The sequence below is a fragment of the Leptonotus elevatus genome, chromosome 18 (genome assembly GCF_054856555.1).
Source record: "Leptonotus elevatus isolate MCC_2025b chromosome 18, RoL_Lele_1.0, whole genome shotgun sequence".
Lineage (NCBI taxonomy): Eukaryota > Metazoa > Chordata > Actinopteri > Syngnathiformes > Syngnathidae > Leptonotus > Leptonotus elevatus.
In genome coordinates, this window is record NC_141256.1 from 15,648,533 (window position 1) to 15,675,912 (window position 27,380).

General features: G+C 43.1%; 2 protein-coding genes across 2 annotated transcripts; both read right to left on the reverse strand.

Annotated features, from left to right (window-relative positions):
• Positions 1–730: 730 nt before the first annotated feature.
• On the reverse strand, positions 731–12,418 carry wdr26b (WD repeat domain 26b). Its single transcript, XM_086060758.1, has 14 exons — positions 11,639–12,418; positions 9,714–9,813; positions 9,171–9,227; positions 8,575–8,711; positions 8,372–8,469; positions 8,136–8,292; positions 6,951–7,089; positions 6,452–6,592; positions 5,997–6,116; positions 5,774–5,919; positions 5,594–5,672; positions 5,384–5,513; positions 4,386–4,580; positions 731–4,184 (listed from the first exon to the last, which is right to left on the reverse strand). The coding sequence occupies exons 1-14, from the start codon at positions 11,995–11,997 to the stop codon at positions 4,159–4,161; spliced, it is 1,884 nt and encodes a 627-aa protein (XP_085916884.1). The 5' UTR covers positions 11,998–12,418; the 3' UTR covers positions 731–4,158.
• An 876-nt stretch (positions 12,419–13,294) lies between these two features.
• On the reverse strand, positions 13,295–26,469 carry adcy3b (adenylate cyclase 3b). Its single transcript, XM_086060759.1, has 20 exons — positions 25,801–26,469; positions 23,818–23,967; positions 23,354–23,535; positions 22,937–23,048; positions 22,731–22,858; positions 21,554–21,712; positions 21,227–21,386; positions 21,024–21,125; positions 20,815–20,891; positions 20,589–20,747; positions 19,571–19,658; positions 19,372–19,488; positions 17,809–18,077; positions 17,000–17,081; positions 16,743–16,901; positions 15,390–15,536; positions 15,054–15,173; positions 14,862–14,988; positions 14,512–14,636; positions 13,295–13,924 (listed from the first exon to the last, which is right to left on the reverse strand). The coding sequence occupies exons 1-20, from the start codon at positions 26,458–26,460 to the stop codon at positions 13,745–13,747; spliced, it is 3,303 nt and encodes a 1,100-aa protein (XP_085916885.1). The 5' UTR covers positions 26,461–26,469; the 3' UTR covers positions 13,295–13,744.
• Between the last annotated feature and the right edge of the window lie 911 nt (positions 26,470–27,380).

Here is a 27,380-nt window from a genome sequence, read left to right on the forward strand (position 1 = left end):
TTTTTTTCTTTTTGAGATGTGTGCGCTTTTCTTGGAAATAGCTTTTTTTTCTGTGGTGTGCGAGTGTGACACAAATTTTATTTTGATCTTGATGCCACAGTTTCTAATTTCCACACGTCGAAACAAACAAAACAAAACAAAAACAGTGGGGCAATCCCCAACCCATCAAATCTGCATTAGGGTAACCTTTTTTTTTGTTTTCCAAAACCCTGAATACTTTATTGAAAATATGCATACATGACACTTTTCCTACATAACAATACAAAACAGTACAATCACATCGTGGACGCACCCACCCACTTTCACACACATCCTACCCCATGCTCAAGGAACTTAAAAGATGTTCAGGTAAGCCCTTAGTACTTACACCTCGTACTAGAACATAAGGATACGAAATAAATGCTTACACACGCGTCCCATTTTGGAATCCATTCTGCTGTTCATGAGTTGGGATGAGGTGCAGGCGGGGTATCAAAGCGACCAGACCCCCCTGGGAAACATCCCTTTTTCAAGTGATTTGGCTTTGACAAACATGTTGAATGGACAATGGCACACAGAGACGTCACACACGTGAGCATTTTTTTTGTTTTTTAAAGGCGAGGGGTGGCTAGTTTCAAACCTGATGGGATTTTCAGGTAACACGCTTCCAAACTGGTGTTACTGTGCATATTTGAGGTTAGTGATGAAACACAACAAAAAAAGAACAGAAAATAAAAAGAAAGAGTCCAAATGTCTGGTTATACTTTAATATGATCATACAAGAGGGGGGGGGAGATATAATATATGGGGGAAAATAATAATAAAATAACAAAATATTCAATAAAAACAAGACAGAAAAGCACTGTTTTTGAAACTTTTTTTTTTGTCGTTTGTACTGTATCCCAGTCTGTGGCAAAATCGTCATCACAAACCCTGACAGGGGCGAGGAAGAAAGCTTTTGAATGGATGCTGACCACTAAAAATGACCGGCAGGAAGGAGGGCGTTTGTCTGGGCCAATTTGAAAAATAAGAAAAAATCAGTCATTAAGGGAAGAATTCAATGAAATTAAATAGCTGTGGCAACCAATTTGACGATAAGAGTAAATTCATGACAAAAAGGGGGAACTTTTTGTGTGTGTGTGTGTGTGTGCGCGATTACCAACAGGAAGTCCGTTTGTGTGCGTTTTAGAAACTTGCAAGTTGTTTTCCAGTCATTGCAATTGTTGACCTCCGGTTAAATTATATATGTTTTGCCTTTCTTCCAACTGCTGTGAACACAGTGCACTTCCAATGCCACATGGTGTTAGCAAAAATAATAATAATGAATCTCAGATTAGAAGAAAAAACAAAAAAAACCTCAAGTATTATTATGTTCCACAGATCTAGGTCCCGGGGGGGGGCTTTGGATAATTAAGTATTGTTTTTTTTTTTTTCTGTTTAAATCATCTTTTACAATTTTGACTGTGGGATTACGAAGGCTCGGAAGGGGCAAAATCTTTTTGCTGGTGTGAACTGAACACAATCAAACCCACTTACTCACACACACACACTGAAAGCAATTTGAGAATTTATACCACGTCCTTGATGTCCACTTTAAATTGTCCTCACTATTAAGACAATTCCACACAACAGAAACGACGACGACTGCGACTTACTACTGTTCTTCCCGATTACCGCGTGACATTTCAGCACACTCGTCCTACTAGCGAAGACAAAACACGTACTCGTATACAGCCCTTAAGATGGATATCAAATAAATGCTAAAAACTAAATACTGGAAGGCATACCACCCGTTCGACTAGTGCGTACTAATGAAGACAAAGCGCATCCAAGTTGGATATCAAATAAACGCTGGATCAGTTTTATGGAAACCTTTTCTACACTGTACGACATTTTTACGAGTGAAACAAAACTACTAGTAGGGCTTGGTTTTAAAAAAAATCGAATAGTCGATATCAAATCATTTTTTTCTTTTTGAGCGTGATATCAATTCATAAAACCATTAATCGATTATTATAATATCTTTTTTCCCCCGTAAATTAACAAGAAAATAGAATTTTAAAGGCCCAATTTTTTTTTGGGCATCATACGGTTTTCTTGAAATTTACTGTTTACATGAATTTTAAAGTATTTCCTTACATTTATGAAAGACCTGACTTATTGGTGCTTACTAGTAGAGTCCAGGAGGCTACTAGTGTGTGCTAAATGCATACTAGTTGGGCCTCACCGTTACTAGTGCAGCACAGTAACTCTTAATTGCATACTTGGAGGCCAAACGTGGCAATTACTAGTAAGACAGCGAGTGTACTAGTGAGGACAAAGCGAATACTAGTAACATGGCATTTAAGCTGGACAGCGAAGAATATACACTCAAACTGCTTTCCATACACGACGCACGCACACACACTCACGTTTCTTGGCGGGAGGTCACAGTTTGTGGCAAAAATCATCCGTACACGCGCACACACACACGCACACTGATATGCAGCATCCGCCATGTTTAAGGCGGATGCAATTTGTGCAGCAGCAGCAACAGTCACCAAAAGGGGGGGGGGCCGCGATGGGCAGGGGGGGCGGGAGTTTGTCGAGAGGACCATGCTCGCTTAGTTATGTTGCAGAAACGCAAAGTGGAATCTCCATGAGTTTCACTCAAGAAAAAAAAAAAGAAGAAAAGAAAAAAAAAAAGACAGCTGGTGTTTAAAAAAAATGTAAATAAGAAAAATTCTCCGTAAACGTTTTTGTGTGTTGTAATGGGAAGATAATGCAACTACACGCAAAAGAGTTCGGGATGTTGGACATTCGGGTGAAATTTCAAAACAATTTTTAAAACAAACTTAAAATGCGCTACGGTGTTGTTGCCTTGTGATATTACTTTAATTCATTTCAGCGAGTATGCTTGTATCTGAAAACACTCACATATCAAATCAGCTTTCCTCTTAGAAATAAATAGAAATTTAATTGATCTGTTCCTGCCCCTTTAGAAACAAGGGGGGGGGGGGGGGGGTTGTAAGAAAAGTTGTGCTCAACAGTACTGTATTTTATAAAAAAGACACAGGGCAATGAAGGCCTGCTATTCATAAGGGGGAGGGGCGGCGGGGCGGGGGTAGATTGCCGCAATATAATATCACAAATAAGCGCAGTTTCCACAAATAATGGGTAATGGGTTCCCCCCCCACAAAAACCGTGAATGGGGCAATCTGTGAATGGCATACCACAAATATACGCGGGGGTCTGTAATCCGTTTCTGCCCATCCCCCCCCCCCCAAAACTTTTTTAACACATATTTTTCCATAAGAAAAATTACACTAAACAGTACTGTACTGTACATAACTTACAAAACGGGGCTACAAAAAAAAAAAAGTGAGCCCAAAAAACCCCACTGTACCTAATGTACTGCCCTTCCATGCTCTTCTTTTGAGGGCTCGATTGGCAAAGCAGCCGAATGGCGCAGTCGCGCTGCCAACTGATAACTGTCCTTACACTGCAAGGAAAGGAAAGCGAACTGATGGCGGCCGGATGTTGGGACGTTTTGCGGCCATCTTAACGGGAGGAGTTTGAAGCGAACCAATTATTATTATTATTTTTTTTTTAAATGGGCCAAGCCTAAGTCTACGCACTCAAAAGTATATAACCTTAACAATGTATCTGAATTTGACTTGAGGTCAAATCAAGTCTATCCGTCAAGGTGGTAACACATTTCAGGTTGATGTGAGGCAATTTCACCCAAAAGCCAATATCGGGAGCTTTTTGCAAGTAGTAGTAGTTAGTGTAGGTTACAGAAAAAATTGGCCCTCCACTGACAACAGTTGGACTGCAGAAGAGGGGGGGGGGGGGTTTGGGGGTCTTGAAAACAGATGGGGGGGGGGGTGTTACGGGGTCTGATGCTCAGTCGGTGGTGGTGGCTGCGTCCTTGCTGGACTGCGGTGGGAATTTTTTTTGGGGGGGGGGGGGGCAAGTGGGTGTAGTTCTTTTTCTTTTTTTTTAGATGAGGACACCAAATAGTCCATCATCAAGGTCTGTCGAGACGTTTCTGCGTCCCGGTGTCAGTCTGTCTTTTTGTCTTGCACTCTTTTTTTTTTTTTTTTTTTTTTTTTTTTGCCTCAGCGAACAGTTTGGGTGGGTGTTGAGATTGGATTTTTACGTAGGAGTACAGGTGGGCTCTCGAGAGAGAAGTGTCCATCAACTGTCCATGTTACTGCAGTTCTCTAGGGAGACACAACAGCACACATCAGCATCTTTAGTTGTCAAATTACAAAAAAGTGGCCGATGTGACTTCATATCACGGTATAAAATGAATCCCTTTCAAATGGCGGCGCTCATGAGGACAAGCACTATAGAAAATGGACGGTTTGATTACTTCCGATGGGAAAAGCACATTTGCCCCCTCCCCCTTTTGTTGTCATTACCGTTGAGTGGGTCCGCCTCTTGCGGGTCGAGGAAGGGCGCGGGCCCCCAGACGCGCACCGTGCCGTCGTCCGAGGCGGACGCCATGAGCCCCGGGATGGTCGGGTTCCAGCTCACGCAGTTGACGGTGCGCGTGTGGCCCGTCAACTCCGCGATGGGAAGCTCCCCCCGCCGGTGCCAAATGTACACTTTGTGGTCTGCGTGGGAGGAGCACCAACAATAAGCAACTACAATGTATGAATGAAATGAACAAACAAATAATAACAGATTAAACTGACTATTATTTTTACTTAAATTGGTTATAATTCAGTTAATGGCTTGGTTGGTAACATGGCAAAAAATTGGGAACATTTTGATTTTTGTTTTCCAAAATAAAAGCAAATGATTGCAAATGCCTTCTTTGATTTTGTTAAGTAATTTCAAACAATGAGTCTAATCAATTATCACAATTAGGGCTGTGCAATTAAGCGAAATTTTGTTTATCCAAAAGGAACTTGCATAAATAATTGTATTTGTCTTAGTATTTTTTTTTACATTTGAACATTTTCTTGTTTTGTGCCAAAAAATAATAAATGCTCATCCATCAATTATTACCAATATAATCGTGATTAATAATTTCTTCATAATTGAGCAATCCTAATAACAATAGTCGGCAATTAATTTGAAAATTGATTAGATTAATTGTAGCATCTCTATAAATAAATAATTATTTTTACTTCAATGAATTACAAAATATGTCCAAAAAATAAAAGTTTTTAAAAAATCTGGTTGGGAAGAAGCAACAGCACCACCATGAGGAGATCGTGAGTACTACAGTTTATCCTCAAGGCCTTTTCTTACTTATTGTAGGACCAAATGCGCAAAAACTAATGACATAGATGTCATATATTATTTAATTGGAATGCAGTCAATAATTTTTTTGTAAAACAGATTTCGAATTTCCATTCTACGGTGATAGCACCAAAATTAAATGTCGAGGGGCTGCTGTTGTGTGCTGTACCTTCGCTGCCGCTGGCGATAAAGTCTTCGTTGTGCCCTCCGAAGCAGGAGTGGATGGTGTAGAAGCCCTGGGTGACGCCTTGGTATTTCCTAACCAGCACTCGGTCCTGTAGGTCCCACAAGTGCACTCCCTTGGGGGCGAGAAAACGCACCGTCGATATTACTGGACACGCGGCCATATCGGCGGCCCAAAACGAGGGCGTCTGCTCACCTGAGTTGCTACATTTAACACAGCTAATCTTCCGTTCTTGGAAACAGTAAAAGACATGATAGGATGGTCCTCCTGGACTCTGCCGGGGCAAACAAACCAATCGCAACATGTGAGCTACTGTGTGCAAAAAAATTACGCTCGCCGAGGTGTGACTGGAGCCTCTTGCGACTACACACGTACATGCTCCTGTCGGCGAGGTCCTCAAAGTTGTACCCCCGAATACGTTGATGGGTGTCCGAGGCCAGCACAGTCCGGCCGTCGCTCAGGCACCACAGGCACTGCACTCTCACGCCCTCCCACGAGTCCAACAGGTTGCCGTCCAGATCCTGAGGACGCGCGCGGCAAATATGAACGATGTAAACAATCGCACGCGGCGGCGGCGGCGACGTGACGCCATACGTACGCATTGATAGAACTGCCCCCTCTGGCCTCCCGTGACGAAGCGTTTGCCGTCGGGGTTCCAGGCCACACTGGTCAAACTGTCCTCGTGGGACTGCGACATCTTGGTGCGCAGCTCCCCCGTCTGGTCAAAGGTGGGAATGGCGGGCAGAGGGAAGTGTGCAAATGGGGGGGGGGGGGGGTGGGGTGGGGGGGGAGTAAAGTACTTAACCTAGAGAAGGTTTATGGTGCACGGCTGAGCGTGTTTTTGCACAACAGCCTGCCATAATGGACTTATGAGTTGAATTATTTCTGTGACCATTCTATCTATCAAATCAATTTAACTGAATCAACTCAATTGAATTTGGTCCTGCCAAAGAAAAAAAATGTACAAAAATAAGCAAGCAGTCTTTCGTCAAAAACAAAAACAAGCAGCAACTTTTTCCTAACAGGCACTACAAAACCGCGTGGTCGCTTCACCTGAACATTCCAGAGCCACAGCTCAGAGCAGTCATCGGGTCCGCAGGCGATCAGGTAGGTGTCGTCGGGGCTCCAGGCCAGGTAGGAGACCCCGTACGCGTGACCCTCCAGAGTCCGCAGCTGCTTCAGCTGGTGGCTCTCCTGCACAACGGCATCAAAAGGAAAAACAAAATAAAACGCCGCACACCAAATACGGCGATCTCCGCTTGGTTTGTCATTTTTGCGCCCCTGGAACATCGATGCTAGTTTTGATTAGCCCGTCTGTACCGACTCATAAAATGTTAACGTTAAGCTAGCACACTTTCATGAAACATTGTTCCCATTGTTTCATGTGTCTGTTTTATAGAAAACTTCAAGTGGGTGTGATAAATAACTTCAAGCAAACACGCTCGGCCTCTTATCAGAAGAACAGGGCAAGCGCGAGTCTGAAATGCTGCGTTATAAAAACGTCAAATCCGGTGGACCAAACGGATTGAATTCTGCGTGTTTGCGTACGCACCGGGTCCACCTGCCAAATGATGACGGTGGTGTCTTTGGAGCCGGTGGCCAGCTTGGTGCCGTCGTTTGAGAACTTGCAGAACCACACTTCGTTACAGTGCTCGGTCAAAATCTGCTGGGTGTAACATGGGAACTGCTTCCTGTGGGGGGCAACAAGGACAGGGAGAAAAAAAAAAGATTTCAAATAAGCAAGTTGGCTAAAAGGACGCACAGAAGAAAAAAAAACTCAAAAGGGTGTCAGAATTCACAACGCAAAGTCGGAACACAGCAGACATGTCCACGTCAAAATTGAGCTGTAATACATTGAATAATAATGCATATAATTGTGGAGACTGGGCCCAAGTTGTAAAACACAACTCGAACCCCAGCCTCCACAGTTATATGCATTATTATTCCATTTTTAAATTGTGCAGAAGTTACTTTGTGTTAAAGATTAGATAGCTCTCAATATGAAAAGACAAATGCATTGAGCCGTCACCAACGTCTTACAAATGCAAACGTGCCATCTAGTGGCTGAAAAACTCATCAACTCGTTTTTTACAGTACAATAAATATTTTAAATTTTAACTCAATTTTATGTATTAATTGAATAACTGACTAAAAGATGCAGCCACATTTCTATTAACTAAAAAAAAATCCACTTTTATGTTAACAAGAGTATAAAAACTTGGAGAATTTTATTTATTTATTGTACATTTAGAACAGATTTAAAATTTGCGATTGAAGTCATGCGATTAATTACGATTACAAAATGTAATCGCCTGACACCCCTAATATATATATATACAGTGTTCCCTCGTTTTCTGCTGGGGTTAGGTTCCAAAAAATAGCCGCAATAAATGAATTCCGCGAAGTAGTTACCTTCATGTTTTACATTTATTACAAATGTTTTAAGGCTCTAAAACCTCTCACCACACATTATATTCACTCCAGGCATTTTCTCACATTTCTCTCTTGTTTAAACCTTCTCAATGTTCAAACCTTCATAAATTTTTATAAAATAGTACATTACTATAAAAAAAAAATATGCATGCAAAATTTGCACTAAAAAAATCCGCGAAACAGCGAGGCCGCGTTATAGTGGGGGGGGGACACTGTATATATTTTTTTTAATTTTTTTTGAAAAAAGTGTTGCTTTCAATTTTCAATTTTCAATTTGAGACTGAAGGCCGAAACGCCGCGCGACCTGCTGCAGACGTGATCGATGAGCAGCGACACCGAGTCCAGGCTGCTGTCCAGCTTGGTGTTGTGATAGAGGCAGCGGTCCCTCTGCAGCTCCACCGCCTGCCGCAGAAGGTTCTGCAGCCGCCGCGGGGGCAACATCACGGACGGCGGCAGGTACGCTACAGATGGGGGTAAACACCAGAGCGTCTGTCAGTCTGGGCCCGGGCCCGGGAACGAGACAAACGGCGTCGCCCTCACTTTGCAGTTTGTCCAGCAGTCGGCAGCGGGAGGCCGTGCCTTTGCCCTCCCACTCCGCCTTGGCCCGTAGATCCTCAGCGTGGCTGCACATGAGATACCTGCCGCAAGACGCCGGGAATAAACATCGGCGGCACCTTGACTCGCCAGGGTCCATTTTGTAACTCAACTTAATCATTTAGCACTAAAGAATGGCGGAGCGGTACCCGCTGAGCACGTGGATGCGGTCTGTGTTGTACTTGAGCGGCGTCAGCTCGCCGCGGAGCACCTGCAGAGCCTCCAGGACTTTGCCGTCTTCCAGGTACTCCAAATATTTCTGCTGCAGCAGCAAGAACTTCATACGCTGAACACGCACACACACACACACACAAAAAAAAAACAGGTGAAAAGGCATAATTCGACTCTTAGGCCGTTTTCCATTCTACTGATGTAATCTGGTAGAAAAGTAGAAACGACTTAAATTGTGTGATTCAATAAAGACGACTCAAGTTGGCCAAAACGTGACCATGACAGAGCCAAATGTCCAAATGACATGAACGGCATTTTTTCCATTACCACAACGAAAATGGTTCAAAAGAAGGAAGTGAGGTTAACAACAACACATTTTAGCTCCTGTAAATGACATTTTACCAATCTAGAAAGTATTTGGACAATACATTATCATGGCAGTATGTGGAAAAGACATTCTGGAAGCAACAACAACAACAACAAAAAGGAACACTCTAGTGGGTCAGAGTTCTTCTAGAACTACCAGAGGGCATTCATGGATCCCTGGTTCAGGTTTGCGAAAAGGGCCACTTACCACAATGGCGTTGGGCGAATGCATCAGTGCTCTCAGTTCATTGAGATCATTCTCAGCCTGGACCAAAACAAAAGGAAAAATGCTGAGCGCAGCAGTTTTTAACACTCACACTGACGGTGGGCAGGGTGGATGAGGGAGGGGGGGGGGGGTTGACACCGCTGCTTTATGAGAGATATAAATAAATACGTGTATAACTAACGAAAGACATAACCTCCATTTTCACAAGACATTTTTTACGACTAGATTTGGAGTCAAGAAGGAGAATGAGGCCAGTTTTACATCTGCTGGCGGAAAGTAAAAACATTTCACATCTTAAAGTTTACAGATTTTTTTTTTTTTACACCACTTTCCATCAGTACTGTTTTTCAAACTAAATTGTATTTTATGACAAATCAATATGTTTTAACATCAGCAATCAAAGCATCATTTCGATCATGGCCAAGGCGGAATTAATGTGCGTATGCAGGTGTTCCTAAATGTCGTAGCCTAGAAACTTAGGCCCCGCCCCCCCCGACGAGCGTGGTCATCGCCGGTCAAACTGACCTTGTCCCACTCGCCCTCCATGACATGGTTTCGGAACTTGCTGGCCGACGTGTGCTCCAGTCTGCAGCCCGACTCCTGCATCAGCAGGTCCACCGTCTGACTGCAGCCGCCAAACGCGCACGGGGGAAAGGGAGTGAATACACAAAATGAGGCAGACGTCTGCAGAGAGAAAAACAACAACAACAACAACAACGCTATCCTCCCCCATTAATGTGATGTATGCGCCATTATTCACAGGAGCGATTTCAGGCAGACTATTCACGTGCAGCCAAATTGCCACTTCGGGGCATCTAAGCTGAGGTAATGAAGGTTAGGGATGGCCTTTAGTGTGATGACATCATGCTAAGGTTACAATGCAGCATTTTCAAGTTGTGCAAGCAGCGGTCATTGAATCGTGATGGAGTTCTGTTCCTACGGCAATGAAATAATAACCCAAATTTGCGCTCAAGTTTGAGCGCGACGTAGACTATCCCTCACCTGTGATACAAACAAGTGAAGCCATAGTTACAGAAACGCAAATGCTTGTGGACTCGGTTGTGAGCCTTGTGGAACACCGCCAGTGTCTGGCTACATACAGGGAGCAGTGGCAAGTTTCATTGTATATTAACATTATTTTAGTCATTTTATTCCTGGATGATGAGGATTTTGAGTTTGAATCACAATTAGTTGCCAAATGATGATTTTTGAACCGTTTTTAAAAGCTGAGATGTACTTCTTGTGTCCTGATTAATTCGAAGGGCTACCAGCTATAGAAACACGTCTGAAATAAATTATCTTAAATTACCTTTATGTTAATGATTTATCATAACATTAGGAAACAGATAACAGGTAACTCACTTCTATTTATTTTTTATTTTTTTACATATCTCTGCCAGTGTTCACAATTTCAAATGATCACTTCTACGCCATTCCTAGAAAATCACAATGTCCCATCACTGGTGAGCTATTTTGAGAACAGGCTGGAGAGCTCTCTCACGGTGGCACATTGCAAAAAAATATCAGGTTTAGCGCTATTTTAAGTGAGTTACTCGAGAAGATTACTAAGTCAAATACTTAATAAAAAATGTCTCCAAATATCTAGTTGAAAAAGGTCCATGCACTCGGGCGCCAATTGTCCTCATTTGGACAACTTTGGCATACGAGTAGGACAAGTACAGGTTAATAATGAGGCAAAGCTTTTGGTGCCACCGGTGGGGCCCAGAAGGCTCTTGTGTGTGTGTGGGCCTAACGGTGGGGGCAATTTAGTACTAATCAGCCAAAAAGTGGTGTGTAGTGAATTGTTTTACGAGGTGAGAACAAAAGAGTGTACTAGTAAACAGACCTTAAGATGCAGAGTGAGGAAATGTAATAAATGCAACTATTTTTAGGCGTTATTCAACATTAACAGTTAGTACACAACATTGCAGTCGAACTGGCTCAGAAAATGTGACATTGTCACTAGTGACAGCCAAAATGGAGGAAAACCACAAGCCTAAAAAAAAAGCTCCGATTGTATAATTAGCTAAGCCACTCGCATTTTTTTAACATTGTTAAAACGTTACCGACGAGAGACGATGTAATGCACTCCAGCAAAGGGGGAAAAAATCACTAAAAATCGTGTAAAAAAAAAACACATCAACTCCACTTACATGGTGGTGTAAATGTGTTTTTATGACAAGTGTTGTATTCGGTGTGTAAACACGACAGCTGAGAGTAGACTGGCGCTAGTTAGCATGCTAAATGGCTAAGTGTTATTGTGCAAGATGGACCCCCTTCCCTTCTTCTTGCCTTCTTTGCGGAGAGCGAACCAGCGAAACATTTGGACCCATCCCCCCATGTTTGTGCCTGTCAAGGCGCACGAACAGCGCTTCAACCGGCCGCTATGTCGCACTTTTTAAAAAAAAAAAAAACAAGCAGCAACGACAATATCATTGTAAACAACTTACTTGAGCCCCAGTCCGTGGAGATGTTGCCCTATGAGCCGGATGACATCTTCCTCCGCCTGTGACAACCGCTTTTTCTTCTTCAGCGAGCCCACCTCCGAGCCCGAAGAGGCCGCGGCAGACGTCCCGCAAGCGGTGGAGGTGGACGACGAGGAGCCGTTGCTGGTGCCCACGCCGTTGCCGTTGTCCGCGTTGGAGAGAAGCAGCCCGTTGGAATGCGTCCCACCACCACCGCCGCCGCCGCAGCCTCCGCCAGCCGCCGCCGTCGCCGCCGCCGCCGCCGACGACGACTCGCCGTTCTGCGCGGCGCCCAGGCAGGAAAGCTCGGTGGTCGATTCTTGCCCCGCTCCGTTCGCCTGCATGCTGCTGCTGTTGCTGCTCAAGAGGCCGACGGCGCTGCGGTTAAAGTGGATGGTCGATGTAGCTCCGAATCCCAAGACAACTCCGGCAAGGCCTGGCACAACCGCTGAAGCCCCGGGCTCTCCTGCTCCCTCCGCCGCCGAGGCTCGGTGCTTCTTCCGCGGGGGCGGCGACGCTCCGCCGGTGTCCGAGTCGGAGGAGGAGGAAGCGGAGGCCAGAGTTTCCTCACCGAGAGCGGCCGTGGTTAGAAGCCGGCGGTGCTCCGGGTGGGAAAAGGAGGCTCAACTTCCAGATTGGAGGCCGCGTCGGTTGAGCTCGGAGCGGACTGTCACTGTTGGCCGCTCCGTCTCTCGGCCCCGTTTTTGTTGTTGTTGTTTCTCTCCAAACAGCTGCAGCTCTAATGGAGGCCTGGCGTTCTGACATCACCGGAAATTCCTACACTCGCAAGTTTCCGGGTAGAACCAACGTTAGGCCAAGGGAGGTGTCAGAAGCTATGCTTTTCGCAGATTTAAAAATACTGGTATGGCATAATATAAATAATAGTACAATCTATTTGAAATATAAATATTATTATAGTACATTCGTATTTTTACAAATATAAAATGCATTAATAAGGATTAAAGTCAATGGCGCATTTAATTCAACCCCAAAACATAGACGAATATTTATTTATCATTTAAAAATTATTCTTATAAATTAAATAATATAGGCGTCTAATAATGTCAAGAGTAATACAAGGATAGTGTAAATACATTTTACACTATAATTTATTAAACTAAAATTAATCAAGTACAGACATGACGACTTTGATTTGATGTAAAAATAAAAAATAAAACTCATAATAAAAAATGTCTCTAAAGTACAAAGGTGGGGACAGTTTCATTTATGTATTTCTATATTGAACAAAAATTAAAGTCGGAATTTCATGTGTACCCTTGTGTCCGTTAATAAGAAAAATAATTAAAGTTAACGATTATTTTTAATTTAATCCCAAAATACAGTATAATTACTACTACTACAATAATTTTTATTATCACTTTTAGGGAGTCTCCTGACAAATTTTCAAGAACCTGCTGTTATGAAAATAATTATTAAAGTCAATGCTTCAAGTTTGATACATTTAATATTTTAACAAAATGCCAAGCACTCTCCTTAGAATATTGTCAGTTGCCTTCCTGACTAATTTAATCAATAATAACGACAATAAATCATGTGTTGTGGTTTAGTTAAGAAAATGAACACAACAACATAGTACAAACTTGTTTAATGAAAAGTACAAATACATAATTGAATGAAAAGTACAAATACATAATTGAATGAAAAGTATATATGATGGCCAAGCACTTTATAAATCAAGTGCCAGCATTTTAGTGTACAGATGACGTGAATTGTTATTTATTTTATTATGTTGGTCTAAATGTAATTAACATGGCTAAAGAGTAGAGATAGACCGATATGGTTTTGTCAGGACCGATACCAATTATTAGTAGTAGTCAAGGACGGCAATAACCAATATTTGGAGCCGATATTCATTTTCACTAAAAGGGAAAATATTGGCATCAAAATTTGAAAAAAAAACAAAAAAACTCCAGCGCTAAATCATTTAGAATTTTTAAGCATAGGTGTATTGAGCGACTTTGAGGTATAATCAATCTATCCCTACTAAAGGGCATATGAACAATATCAATAAAAAATAAATGAACTGCAAATGTAGCAAAATAGACATCGTAATGCAGTCTTGTCCTCTGGTCAAAAAACATGCACCACTTGATGGGGAAGAGTTGTTTCTGGAAGAACGTTGCTTGTGTTTTTTTCTTTCCCCTTCATGAAGAAGGTGAGCAGCTCGCCTTTCCCCTTGACGAGAATGTGCCCCCTTCTCACAAAGCGGAAGCCGTAGAACTTCAAGATGTCGAAGCAGTCCTCCACCACCTGCAGCAAGCGCACAAGCAACACTTCAAGGCAGGACTTTTAGGGTTTGTGTGCCGGTGTGTGTCGTGAATTCTTCTTCTTCTTTCTTTTTTTTTTTTTTTTAAACTCATTCACTAATGTGGATGACAGTAAAATGGAATCCAACCGAACATATTTGTTAGTATGTGTTTCAACAGGTAGGCGTGAAAGAGGTTCTCATCCAGCTTGTCTGTGAAATTCAACCTTGTGAACCACTGTCATGACTGACAGATTCCTACAGGTGGCGGCGTTGCATCACTTTGGATTTGAGATCAGCGCAGCTTTTGAGTCAACTTTAAGGATTTAATAAAAAAACAATGATGTTCATGTTTGGCGTGTTGTGAGGGGGGGGGGGGGTGACTGTAACATAAGAAAATGTGGAAAAAGTGACATCATTCGCATCACAAAGTGAGCCAAATGTTGTACCAGATAAGCCAACATTTCATCTAGATTCAATTTTTTCCCCTGCTAATTCTGTTATTAGTATTTTCCAGCAGTTTTGGATGTCCTGTGGCACCATACTGCCTCTCACAGGTCAGATTTGGTACTACATCGTTGACAGTTTGTACCTGAATGTTTCCCATGACTCCGGTGGACTCCATCCTGCTGGCCACATTGACCGTGTTCCCCCAGATGTCGTAGTGAGGTTTACGTGCTCCGATCACGCCGGCTAGAACGGCACCTTTATTGAGACCTGGGTCGGAAGGGGGGGGGGGGGGGGTGATTGGAACATTTAGGAAAACACAAATTCATCCCGACTGTCTTCATGCCAAACTGTTGCCAAAAACAATGACTGTGTCCACAATCCAATCATGGTGTTGTATAAGCAACGATACGCATGGGCATATATTCTTTATCTTCATTAAGGAAATGCTAATATTACTGCAGCTCAAACACACACACACGTACTTGCACTGACCGATTCGTAGCATGAAATTATTGAAGGACTGCTTGTTGAGGTTGTCCAGGGTAACTTTCATGGCCAAAGCGAAGTCTGCCAGATCCGCGAGGTGCTGCCAGTGCTCGAGAAGCGTCTGTTCCTCCGGCTGCACGACGATACAAACGGTGCGATTGCCAAGGACGCCGATCTATGAGTCGGAATGTTCCAAACCTTGTGGCCGTCGCCGTGTCCGTTTGCGCTGCTTTTTGGGGTGAGGCCCGATGCCGCCATGTAGGTGCTTCCTATTGTCTTGATCTTGGTGATGTTGCGGAACTCGTCCCTGTCGAGTAACTGTTTGGGGGGAAAATGAATGTACTTTGTATCTGTATATTGATTTAATGTGAATGGTTGATTAATAGATTCTATTCCTTTTTTAAATTGAGTTGGCAAAAGTTTTGAAAAGAACGATCCTGGTCTCACTTCTTTCTTTCTTTTTTTTTTTAATCACAAAAACCTTGCATATGAATAAGGGTGTGTAGAGTTTTAAAATGGCGGCTTGGGACTCACGCTGTCAAAGTCGGAGATGATCTCGTTGAGGATCCGCAGGCACTCGATGCCTCCGTTGTTGATGCTCTCTTCTGTGTAGAAGTCCGAGAAGTTGGGGATGGACGCAAACATCACGCCCACTTCTTCGTACGACTGACTGTACAGCTCCTGAAATGAAATCATGTCACATGTCACAACATTACTGTACTTTCCTTGAAGACAAAAAAAAAAATAAATAAATATTTAAAATATATGTGTATATTTTTGATGAGCAGGATTAGTTAATGATGAGTAAAGTTGTTTCAATCATCTCTTCTGTCTGATTTCCTGACACACAAATGTTTCCATATCGACTCTTGTGTAATGTTTGACATGCACAATAACTCTTCAACGAAATAGATCCATCTTCACTCGCAGTGAGCTGGAAGTACAATTTTTTATTTTTATTATTTTTATTTTTCCAGTCTGACTTCTCACCATACCTCCACAATTTCAAATGTAATTTAGCTGAAGCCGGGTTGCTAGCTTATGTTAAAGTAGAGAATATTTGTATTCTACTCTTTGCGTGTTCAATTAACTGAATGGTGAGATTCTGGTGAAGAAGTCCCTTTGCAAAGGTATCAAAAGCTTTTGATGACAACAATTGAACTCACTCAATCAGTCGTCTGTTCAGATTGTGTGTCTTCTACTCCGGCACATCATTATTTATTGAAAAGTGGGTGAATACGAAAAGTCTCCTCCCTCAGCAAGTTCCCAGGAATACAAATCAGATTAGAGAAAAACAATACATCAGCCTGTGCCTCCCCTCTTCCGACCGGCTGAGACCGGTACTAGACTAAACTCCCTTCAAGATAGCAAATGGAAGAAACCCGTTGCCCTTCTTCTGAGAGTGAGACAGATAAGAATACAATTCTATTCATTGAGCCATACTGCTATAACTAAATCCAAAATGGCTAAAATGTAAATTTAAACTGAAAAACAATGTTAATAACTTAACATTTACGCTAAGACTGACTCGGCGCGATCGTGCTTACTCTAAACAGACGAGTGAAGGCGATATAGTCACTCTTGGTTGAGATCATGACAAAACATTGTAAATTAAATATGACTACATTGTAAATGGGACTATTTAGTGTGAACTAGACATATTTTATTAAGTAGCCAAGCTGGTAATGTAATGCAATGGAGCGAAATGCGGGAGCGGTACTGGCTGCTAGCCTAGCTTTTAGCCTAGCGGTCAGTGCTACACAGAGAGGATGGTTGCGTGGGCTCAATGGCAGGCAGATGCTAATTAAAAAATTCTAACAGCCTTGAAAATGAGTACAATTATGTATATCAGCACTCTAGAGAAAACTCTGATGGGACCGACCGCACCTCATCTCTCTTTTTGGTGCCCAGGAAGTGCTTGGCCACGTGTTCGGGCAACATGTTGGTGACCAGTGCTTCATTCCAGCGTCTCATCTCGAGCACCCTCTCCTTCTGGTCGTGCACGCCCACCTTCCACAGGAACAACTCCCGGGACTGACGCTCCAGCTGCAACCACGCGCGACAAAAAATATATACGGCAGCACAAGCGGGTCAGCCGGTGTTCCACGGCCGTCCCGTGAGAAGCGGAAAGGGACATCGCTCACATGACGGGAGAAGAGGTAGAAGCAGACCATCATCACGATGGTCATCGCGGTCATCAGGTACTTAGATGGTACCATGGATGTTCTGGAAGAAGAACATAAATGTTATATGCTACACGCTATACACATTGAATGCAATCATGTATAAAAAAAAAATGGACCGCCAAAAAGTATAATTTACTATAGCAACGTAATGCTGGAATTATTTTTCATGGTCAAATCCCAACTTGGCTAATTGTTGCTAGGCAGGATTCAAAGTGCCCGATTGGCAGGAAATTCCAGTCGCAACGTAGCAGACACATCCACGTCAACATTTTGCAGTAATACATTTCACAAGTTACTTCATGTTAAAGATGAGATAGCTCTTAATATGAAGTCAACAACATCTTACAAATGCAATTATGCCATCTAGTGGCAGAAATATTACCTTAACACAAATCAATACCACACTTTTTTTTTTACAGTACAGTACATCTTTTTATCATTTTAACTCAATTTTAAAAATTATTATGAAATTGCTGTATCAATAACTAAAAGATGCAGCCATATTTATATTATTATCATTATTTTTTTTTTACATGTTTATGTTAACAAGAGTATGATATTTTATTGTTTAGAACAGATATAAAATGTACGATTAATCGTGAGTTAACTTTTGAAGTCATGCGATTAACGATTAAAAATGTAATCGCCTGACACCCCTAATAAATAATAATAAATAGAAATATACAATATATTTCACTTGGAATTTTTTTTATTGATGAATTAAATGTTACAATTTTTTATTATAAATTCAATATTGACTTTCTCACCTGTATGACGCAAAGTGCACAAAGTCGTACAGGTCGTAGATGTCCCGCCAGCTGTGGATGTTGACGGCCCCCGTTGCCGCGACGACCAGCAGCATGAGACTCAGCTTGATCAGGTGGCTGACCTGCACCAGCATGGCGGCGGCCATCAGCGACATCACGGCCATGAAGCTGTAGTGCTTCGGGTTCTCGGCGCATTCGCCCAGCGCGTCCAGCGCCGCCGCGCCCGACGTGCCGTTGACCAGCAGGAAGTGCGGCGGAACGCAGCTGAGCTGGAAAAAATGAGAGGCGATGGAAGTCTTGTCATTTTTGACATATTCTTATCCTCTGCAAAGAACGACTAATATTACTCCCGTGCTGGAGCTGCATGTTTTTATGAAGCTCAATTGGATATTTTTCCTTCCATCAGCATATTTGAGCATTCTCACTCATTTTTCCTCGCTCTGTGACAGTCGGCAATGTTCACTCGAGCGTCTTCTTGATGCCTGGCAGTGTTTTAACAGGCTCCCGTGGGGGCCTTGACAAATGAGGCTGCAGGCACCGAGATAGACGACTAATAGAGCCCACGGGGAGAATCTGGCACGCCAAAGGCTCTCAAGTGAAGATAGATGGATGGACGGCTGCGTGGCTGAGTGGGTTACAGGTGGGCGGATGGATAGGTAGGAAGGTAGGCTGGCAGCGGGTGGGTGGGTCGGTGGGGACGGTCGCTTGCGCAGACTTTTTGGGTGGGGCAAGAGCTCAAGACGAAAATGAGGCCTGCAGCGCCGGAATTATTCTTACTTTCAAGAAAAACAACATTAAGTATGGGTTTAACAAAAAGTCATTTTCGAGCCTGATATCGATTAAATTGATTAATTAAATTCATTTGAAAAAAGTGGAATTTTAAATAAAAAAAAAATCTTGAAATTTACTGTTCACACGTATTCAAAAGTATTTTCTTACATTTTTGAAAGACCTGACGTACGGAAGAGGATTAGGGCCAGTGAAGAGAAGAAAAAAAAAGGTTGGCAGGATTCTGACTTTATTCTCAGAATTTCTGACTTTAAAGTGAGAATTCTCATTTTAATCTCACAATTCTGACTAAAAGAAAAAAGATTCTGATTAAAAGTCAGAATTCTGAGAATAAAGTGAGAATTCTCACTTTAAAGTCAGAATTCTTCTTCTTTTTCCTTCACTGGCCCTAATCCTCTCCCGTACCTGATTTATTGCACTTTAAGACAATTCCCAATCTTTTTAATTCATACTGACAAATATTGAATAATATTGAAAATATCTTGATCTCATCCTTGCTGATGTCAATGTTTGTGTAACACTTAAGTGATTATAACATGACGCATTTGACTTTAATTAACAAACTAAATCATTTAACCAGTTACTGCCTGCAGCAAAATTTTATTTGGAATTTTAAGTTTTTATCGCGACTACTTTTCCGGCCAGGTAAAAAGGCAGGTACTTGAGCACCACTTATCAATTATGTGTGCATGTGCCAAGATGGTAGATAGACGGGTGGGTTGATGGGGTTGGAAAGATAGGTACGTAGTTTGGTAGGTAAAAACCATGCCTTACCATATCAGCGATGACGGCCATGGTGAGGACAAATATGGCCGCCATGGCCCAGGTGTTTCTTGCCCAGCGCGTGCGGTCAATCCACAAAGAGAAGGCCACCAGCTTCTTAGAAAAAAGCTACAATCGCATTGTTAACTTATCATCATCATCGTCATTACACGCAGGAATACAGCAAGATATTTTCACATGTTCCGTTTACCTTGGGGAAGATGGCCGCCAGGGAGCACACAGTGAGGATGAGCAACAAAACTTCTCCTATTGCCAGTGTCACGTAGTTCACCAAAAGTCTGCAAACACACAAACAACGGGACAGCTTGGCTTAAAGGGGAAGTCACTAGTCTAACTCTAAACGTGACATTCTGATGAATATTACATTTGTGGAATACGATTTAAGCAGCAAAATCCTGCCATTTTTATCCCTCTCAGGTGGGCGGCCATTTTGTCACTTGCTGCTGACTGAAGATGACATCAATGTTGCTCAGGGCTCAGGTGACAACCAATCACAGCTCAACTTCAGAAAACAGGTGAGCTGTGATTGGTCGTTGCCTGAGCTCTGAGCAACTGTGACGTCATCTTTGAGACTCTTTTGTGATTAAGGGCTATATAAACAGAGGTGGCAAATCCAGGTCCAGAAAGTAAAAACCCTGCCACAGTTAGGCTTTAGCAAAAAAAGAAAAGAAAAAAAGTTTGGCTTATAGCTCCTGATGCTAGCTAGCTAGCTCCATAGCAGGAGAACCAGCACCATGGGAGCTAGTAGGTAAACAAGCACCATAAGGGCTAGCTAGGGAGCTAGCTAGCTAGCACCTGTGGCTAAAACCAAACTGTGGCAGGGTTTTTACTTTCTGGACCTGGATTTGCCACCTCTGTATATAAATAAACTTGACTTGACTTCAGTCAAGAACAAGTGGCAAAATGGCCGCCGCCTGAGATGGACAAAAACAGATGGATTTTGCTTCATAACTCATATTCCACAAATGTAATATTAATCAGAATGTCATGTTTAGACTAGTGAGGTCACATATAACATATTATTGTCAAGAAATGTTTAAGGTTGACTTCCACTTTAAATCATTTTAGGGGAAAACTCGTAAGACACAGTCGAGTGCGCCCTATTCATTTTACTATAGTGGACAAAGAACATACTAGTACAAGGACCTGAAACTGGATGTCAAGGATTCAGAATAAATGCCGAAACAGTTTTTCCGTAGCGGACCTACAGTGGGTCGATGAAGACCTCCATGGCGGTGATGAAAAGCAACACAATGGCGCAGCAGCAGAATGCCGCGCCGCTGCGTTTGTCCTTCTCCGAGGAGTAGCGCGCCTCTAGCCTGCCGTCCACAAAGCGCATCGAGACGGGATGGATCCGGTTCTTTAATCTGGAGAAACGGGGGAAAATTGGAGGAGTGAAGTCGCCCCATATTTCTAACTCATCTTTGCTCTCACATTTGCTGCGTTTCTCTCTCCAGCAGCTCGTGCTGGAGTCGCATGTTGATCACTTGCTCACCAACCAGGCGGTATTTCTGAGGAAAGGACACGAATAGTTTGGTGATGTCTCAAGCCAAACTGTGTGGACATCCTGGACCTGAATTTGACACCTCCGGTCGTCATGAGGTGTCTGGAGAGGGTAAGTCAGGAACCAGGTAGTGATTTACCTCCTGATGCGAATCCGAGACCGGGGATGACGAGGCTACATTCCCGTTTGACGTCGTATTTATCAACTGCCAAGACTTCCTGGGAGACACAACGCTTGATTTCTGGGACAGGACAAAGAGAAAGATGAGAATTTTAACTAATTGAATCGTCCTGGGATCAAATTTTTGAGCCGAAACAAGAAGGTTCTGGCGTGCACACCCACTTTTCGCTCGAGTTCATCTGCCTTGTTTTTAGGAACCAGAACCAAGTAGGTGGCAATGCCTTTCTCCAGCAGGTACTCGCACCTCTCGCCACCGTTGCCCGGCTCCAGTTCAAACTCCCCGTGGAGACTTTCCTTGGTGCTCTGGGAAATATGCACTCGACTGCAGCACAGAAAACGCATACAGCAACGGTGAAGATGAAACCAGCCACCGAAACTTACGGCGAAAAGAAAAAAGCTGACATTGAGTAAGTTCCTCCTCTGCAGTAGGTGGCGCTATTTTCTGCGGCAGACCTAAAACGACAGCAAGTCAACAAGAGCGTCTCTTACCCAGGAATCCCTCCGGACTCCATCTTATTGGCAACGGTGACATCCGTGGACCAAACGTCAAACTGCCAGCGCTTCTGGCCCAGAACTCCTCCCAGCACGGTTCCCGTGTGCACGCCCACTCGCATGTCCACCTCCGTTTTTGTCTTCTCTCGCACGTAACTGACACAGGAAGGAAAGCAGAGAGTCTCCATTTTATATGTGACCTCACTAGTCTAAACTTGACATTCTGATTTATATTACATTTGTGGAATATGAGTTATGGAGCAAAATCCAGCCGTTTTTTGTCCATCTCAGGGGGCGGCCATTTTGCCACTTGCTGTCGACTGAAAATTACATGTTACTGTGATTTGTTAAACTTTGCCTTCAATATCATAATACAACTTCTGTCGTTGTTAGCTAGTCCTTAGTATGTATTTTTCTTGAAAAAAATTTTTTTTTCTCAATTTTATCACTTCTTCTTAATACTCCGTATTTTATTAATGTGTTTGAAGATTATCTGGAGTATTAGTATCTGTCATTTTCTACGTTACCATCACTACGAGCTGTAATGCTGCCCTGAACTAAATGCTAACAGCCGCATGCTAATGTATTATTAGCACTCTTTATTATGTTGCTGAACTTAAACATTGACTGTATTTTCCAAACTTTGTGTCACCAATAGCTACCTTGAGCTAAATGCTAACTCCACCATACTAGTAAAGATACATACAGTAAGAGTCATTCAAAATATTCATCCTACAACCCCAAAATATTAATTTTTACCTTTAACATTGTGTTTATTGTGAATTTAATTTCCAATAGCTCAATCTCAAGTAACAACCAATCACAGCTCAGCTTCAGAAAACAGCTGAGCTGTAATTGGTTGTTGCCTAAGCCCTGAGCAACTGTGATGTCATCTTCAGTCGACAGCAAGTGGCAAAATGGCCGCCCCCTGAGATGGGTAGAAACTGCTGGCTTTTGCTTCTTAAGTCAAATTCCACAAATGTAATATGAATCAAATTGTCACGTTAAGACTAGTAAAGTCACATATAACATATTATTGTCAAGATTATTTTTGGGTTGACTTCCCTTCTAAAGAGCCAACAAGACTGAAGTACTTTTGGATTGTCATTGTCGAAATAAATCTTTTTCCATTTCTCATTGGATATCCAAAACATTTTAGATGGCGACCACTCACGAGATGGCTTCGACCATGGCGAGTCCCATCATGATGGAGCAGGCGGCGTGGTCCTCTCGGAAGTCAGGAAGGCCGCAGATGCAGTAGTAGCAGTCGCCCAGGATTTTGATTCGCAGTTGATGGTGTTGCTGTGGGAGGACGAGAAAGGAAGCTTGAATAGAAGTCACGGTATCGGACCGCCGCCGCCGCCGCCGCCGCAAACTCACTTCGGCCAGTTTGTCGAAGCTCGCGAAAAGCTCGTTGAGCAGCTTGACGAGTTCCTGTGCGCTGCAGGTGGACGAGAGCTGGGTGAAGCCCACAATGTCGGCAAACAGGATGCTGTAACAACAACGATTAGCTGAAAGTTTGCTGTGATTGCTTTAGAGTGCCTCGTTGTCAGCCATGAGTGCGTGCATGTCACAGCGGGAAGGTGGAAAGGCAAGATTAAAAAAATATATATATTTTAAAGTCTGACACGACAGCCAGTGTAAGGAAAGGAGCTTCGTGCTGGCGTGGCTGCTTTAGAGTGCCTCGTTGTCCAGGCCATCCAGTTTGCTGCAAAAGGATTGCCGTCAAACAATTGTGTATCCAAACTCCTGTCCCTAAATGAGTCACAAAAAAAAAAAAAGCAGGTCGGGGCTCACCTGACGTGCTCGTGGCGGTACATGTACATCGTGTTGAATTGTTGCTGCTGCTGCTGTTGCTGCTGCTGCTGCTGCTGCTGCTGCTGTTGCTGCTGGACTTCGTTCTCATTGGCCTGATTCTTCAAGCCCTGCAGCATCTCATCTGCAATGTGTTTGGGCAGGATGGATAACAGTAACTCCTCCTGCGTGGTGAGAGTGGAAATACTTGTACATGGCCGAGGTGGTCACGGTTTACCGTATACAGGCGTACTAAGCTAGCCAGCTAAGTATTAGCTAGTTAGCTAGCTAAACCAGTGAGGAAAAGCTTCCAGAATTTTACCATGTAACACTAGTTGTAAATCTTTTCTGGGCCAGGTCCCCAAAGAGAGTCAAGGACCGGTAAAAACAATAATGTCTCTGAACAACCGAGCTGACAAAGTGACAGGCACAGGGCGTTCCTGTTCCTGTGTGTATAAACGTATCACCTGTTGGGCGCTCTGCTCCTCGAGCGTGAGTTTGACCTCCAGGGACTGACGCGCCTCCAGAAAGGCCGTCCTGTACTTCCTGTCAGACATGTAGTATGACATCACACCCACTGCGGCTGCACACAGGTACAGCATCACGTTGGCCAGGAGCTGTGATTTAAGCAACCGGAGAGTAAAACTACGGCGGGAGTCAGGCTACAAAAGCAAAATCACCAACTTCAGGACAAATGGACAAACAGATAGACAGACTTAAATTTGAGTCCACTCTCCACCAGGGTTTTTTATAGTTTTGGAAATTTCATTATAGTTAGTTTTTAATTTTGTTTTGAGTTTTGTTCTTTTTTAATATAATTTGTTTAAATTGGTTTTCAGGGTGGCTCTTTCAAAAATGCTTAGTTCTAGTTTAGTTTTAGTTAGTTAGTGTAATCCTAACGTTTCTGACTTTATTTGGCGTCTTCCCTGTTAAATGAACCAAACTCGGCAGGGCAAGATTTTAAGGTCGTCTTTTTTTTTATTCGTCTTTTTTTTTTTTTTTTTACGTGGTTCGCTCGGTCACACCTCTCTCTCCCTTGCGCTCATCATGACATACGCAGTACAAGAAAACACTTCAGCATGTAAAACTAAAATATAATACCAAAATTAGTAATTCACCCCAAAAATACGAGTCATTTTCAAGTAAATAAAAATACACATTGGTAAACGACGTGTTACATTACTATTAGTCTTCGTAAAAAAAGTGTATTACTTTTGTGCAAGATTTAATAAATACCATGTAAAATGAAAAAAAGTAGCGCACTTCTTACTTTGCGTTGCGTTTCGGCTCATATCAAGTTGCTTTTCTATTGGCTGCTGCTGTATGACGTCACTTCCGTGCGACAATTTCAAATGTCCTTATTCCAGTTAATACCGAAATGGTTTTCTCTGCTTTGTTTTTGTACCGTCCAGCTGTATGTTTCAATTTTCTGTAAGCTTCATTTGTTAATAAATTTAATAATTTAAAAAAAAATCCAGTAAATATCGAAATAAATATACTTAAATCACATTTAAAATCAACCTCCAAGGCTCAAGTGTTAAATTAATTACCAAATACGAAAACTAAGGACATTTTCACTATAATTATAGATAGTTTTGTAAATGAAAAATATAGTTTATTTTTAAAGAAAAAAGCATTTTTGTTTATACTTTATTCCGTTAACAAAAATGTGTTTTAAATGTTAGTATTAGTGATTTCGTTAGTTTTAGTTTGCGTTGCGTTTCGGCTCATATCAACTTGCTTTTCTATTGGCTGCTGCTATATGACGTCACTTCCGTGCGACAATTTCAAATGTCCTTATTCCAGTTAATACCGAAATGGTTTTCACTGCTTTGTTTTTGTACCGTCCAGCTGTATGTTTCAATTTTCTGTAAGCTTCATTTATTAATACATTTTATAATAATAAAAAAATCCAGTTAATATCGAAATAAATATACTTAAATCACATTTAAAATCAACCTCCAAGGCTCAAGTGTTAAATTAATTACCAAATACGAAAATTAAGGACATTTTCACTATAATTATAGATAGTTTTGTTTATTTTTAAAGAAAAAAGCATTTTTGTTTATACTTTATTCCGTTAACAAAAATGTGTTTTAAATGTTAGTATTAGTGATTTCGTTAGTTTTAGTTTGCGTTGCGTTTCGGCTCATATCAACTTGCTTTTCTATTGGCTGCTGCTGTATGACGTCACTTCCGCGCGACAATTTCAAATGTCCTTATTCCAGTCAATACCGAAATGGTTTTCACTGCTTTGTTTTTGTACCGTCCTGCTGTATGTTTAAATTTTCTGTAAGCTTCATTTGTTAATAAATTAAATAATAATAACGTTAACAAAAATGTGTTTTAAATGTTAGTATTAGTGATTTCGTTAGTTTTAGTTAACTTAAACAACCTTGCTTATTAAGTATTTCCCAGCCTAGAGTTTTGTCAGAGAGCAGCACACTTACCTGCCTGACCAGCATGGGCCCTTGCAAGTTGTTGCCAAACCTCTGCGCCACAGTCAGTCCCAGCACCAGGATGTGGACCCCGCACGAGAGACCAGAGAGCAGGACCAGGTCCGCCAGGTTGAGGGGCAGAGTCAGGAAGGCGGAGAATGAAAAAAAAGCCTGCCAGCCCACCGAGTCGCTCGCTTGGGAGATGTGTTGAAAGTTGAGCCCCGTGTAGCAAAGCACGTGGACGCTGACCATCAGCCACAGGACGTACGGGACGGCCCCTCGCGATACCGCCGACTTGGGCAGCTTCTGCCGCCGGTACAGCTCGTGGAACACCACGTCCGCGGCCAGCCCCGCGGCCGCCACCGCCGCCGTGGCCCGCTTGCGCTCGGCGTACGCGGCGGCGCACATGACGACCACGAAGCCGTTGAAGAAAGCGGCGAACGTCATTAACGTCAGCATGTTCTGCTGCCTCTGCCGGCGGAAGTAACTCAGATAAAGTCTCTCCAGGGAGTCGGGGCTGAATGTGGTGCGGGCGGTCCGTAGCGGGCCGCGGCTGGGCCGGAGCAGCATCGCATCACCGGCGACGGCTGTAACACCTGCGGTCTGACCCGGGCAGACGATGGGGAACTCCGCAGGTTGCTCCGTGTCGACGTGACGGACCCTGTTGGACATTCTGACTGGGATTAAAGTTCTCCTCTTGCCTTACTCAATACTGCAATGGACGGATGATCCTTAAGGGGCTTCAAGTCTTGGTACCTGTGGTTAGAAATCGTGCCCCAGGTTCTGGGTCTGAATCTCAAGAGTTTTGGCGTAGAGTCGGCATGTTCTACTCTGGTACTCGTTGCGTCCACAATCGCAAAACATGTCTGGAAGGTTTAATGAAGTTGTGTGTCTCCGTGTAGCAGTCCTGAGATCAGTCCATGGCGCGCTCCGCACCTTTTTCCCGTGTCAGCCGGGATCGACTCGGACTCGGAAGGGAATCCAAACGGGATAAGCACTTTTAAAAACGACTCGATGGATGTGCTCAAATCCCAAAGTATGACAGAAGTCGCCATGCGTCCGGTCTCAGATGTGCACTCGTCCGAGCTTCAGCAGTTGGTCGGCTTAACTTTGAATGAAGAACTCCTCAATAATGGAACATTCTCAGGAAACTTCATAGGTAATCCAGGAAAAAAGACGTCTCGGCGCCTTCCCTTTGGCAGCAGGAGCAACTCTGCCATCGTCGACCAACAAGATCTCGAACCGCGGCCGTGTTTCCTTTGGCATGCCGTATCTCCTTCACAGATCGTTAAGACATGATGCAAAACGAAGCGGCGTCTCGAAAACACCATCTGATGATGACTTGCTTCTGTATTTATTTCTCTTCCTCATCTCCTCCCGCCCGCCCGCCCGCCCGCCCGCCCGCGTTCTTAGCATCCTCTGTTACTGTTGCGACCATGAAACCAAAGTAACCGCCACGTCACGACTGATGGTGCGACGACGGGGCGCGCAAGAAGCATCGTCGCGACACTCTTCGAGAGCTTAAACGACCGGCCGCGGTTGTTTAAGGGGACAAAATCGAGAATGAATAATACAAAAGTAACCACACCGAA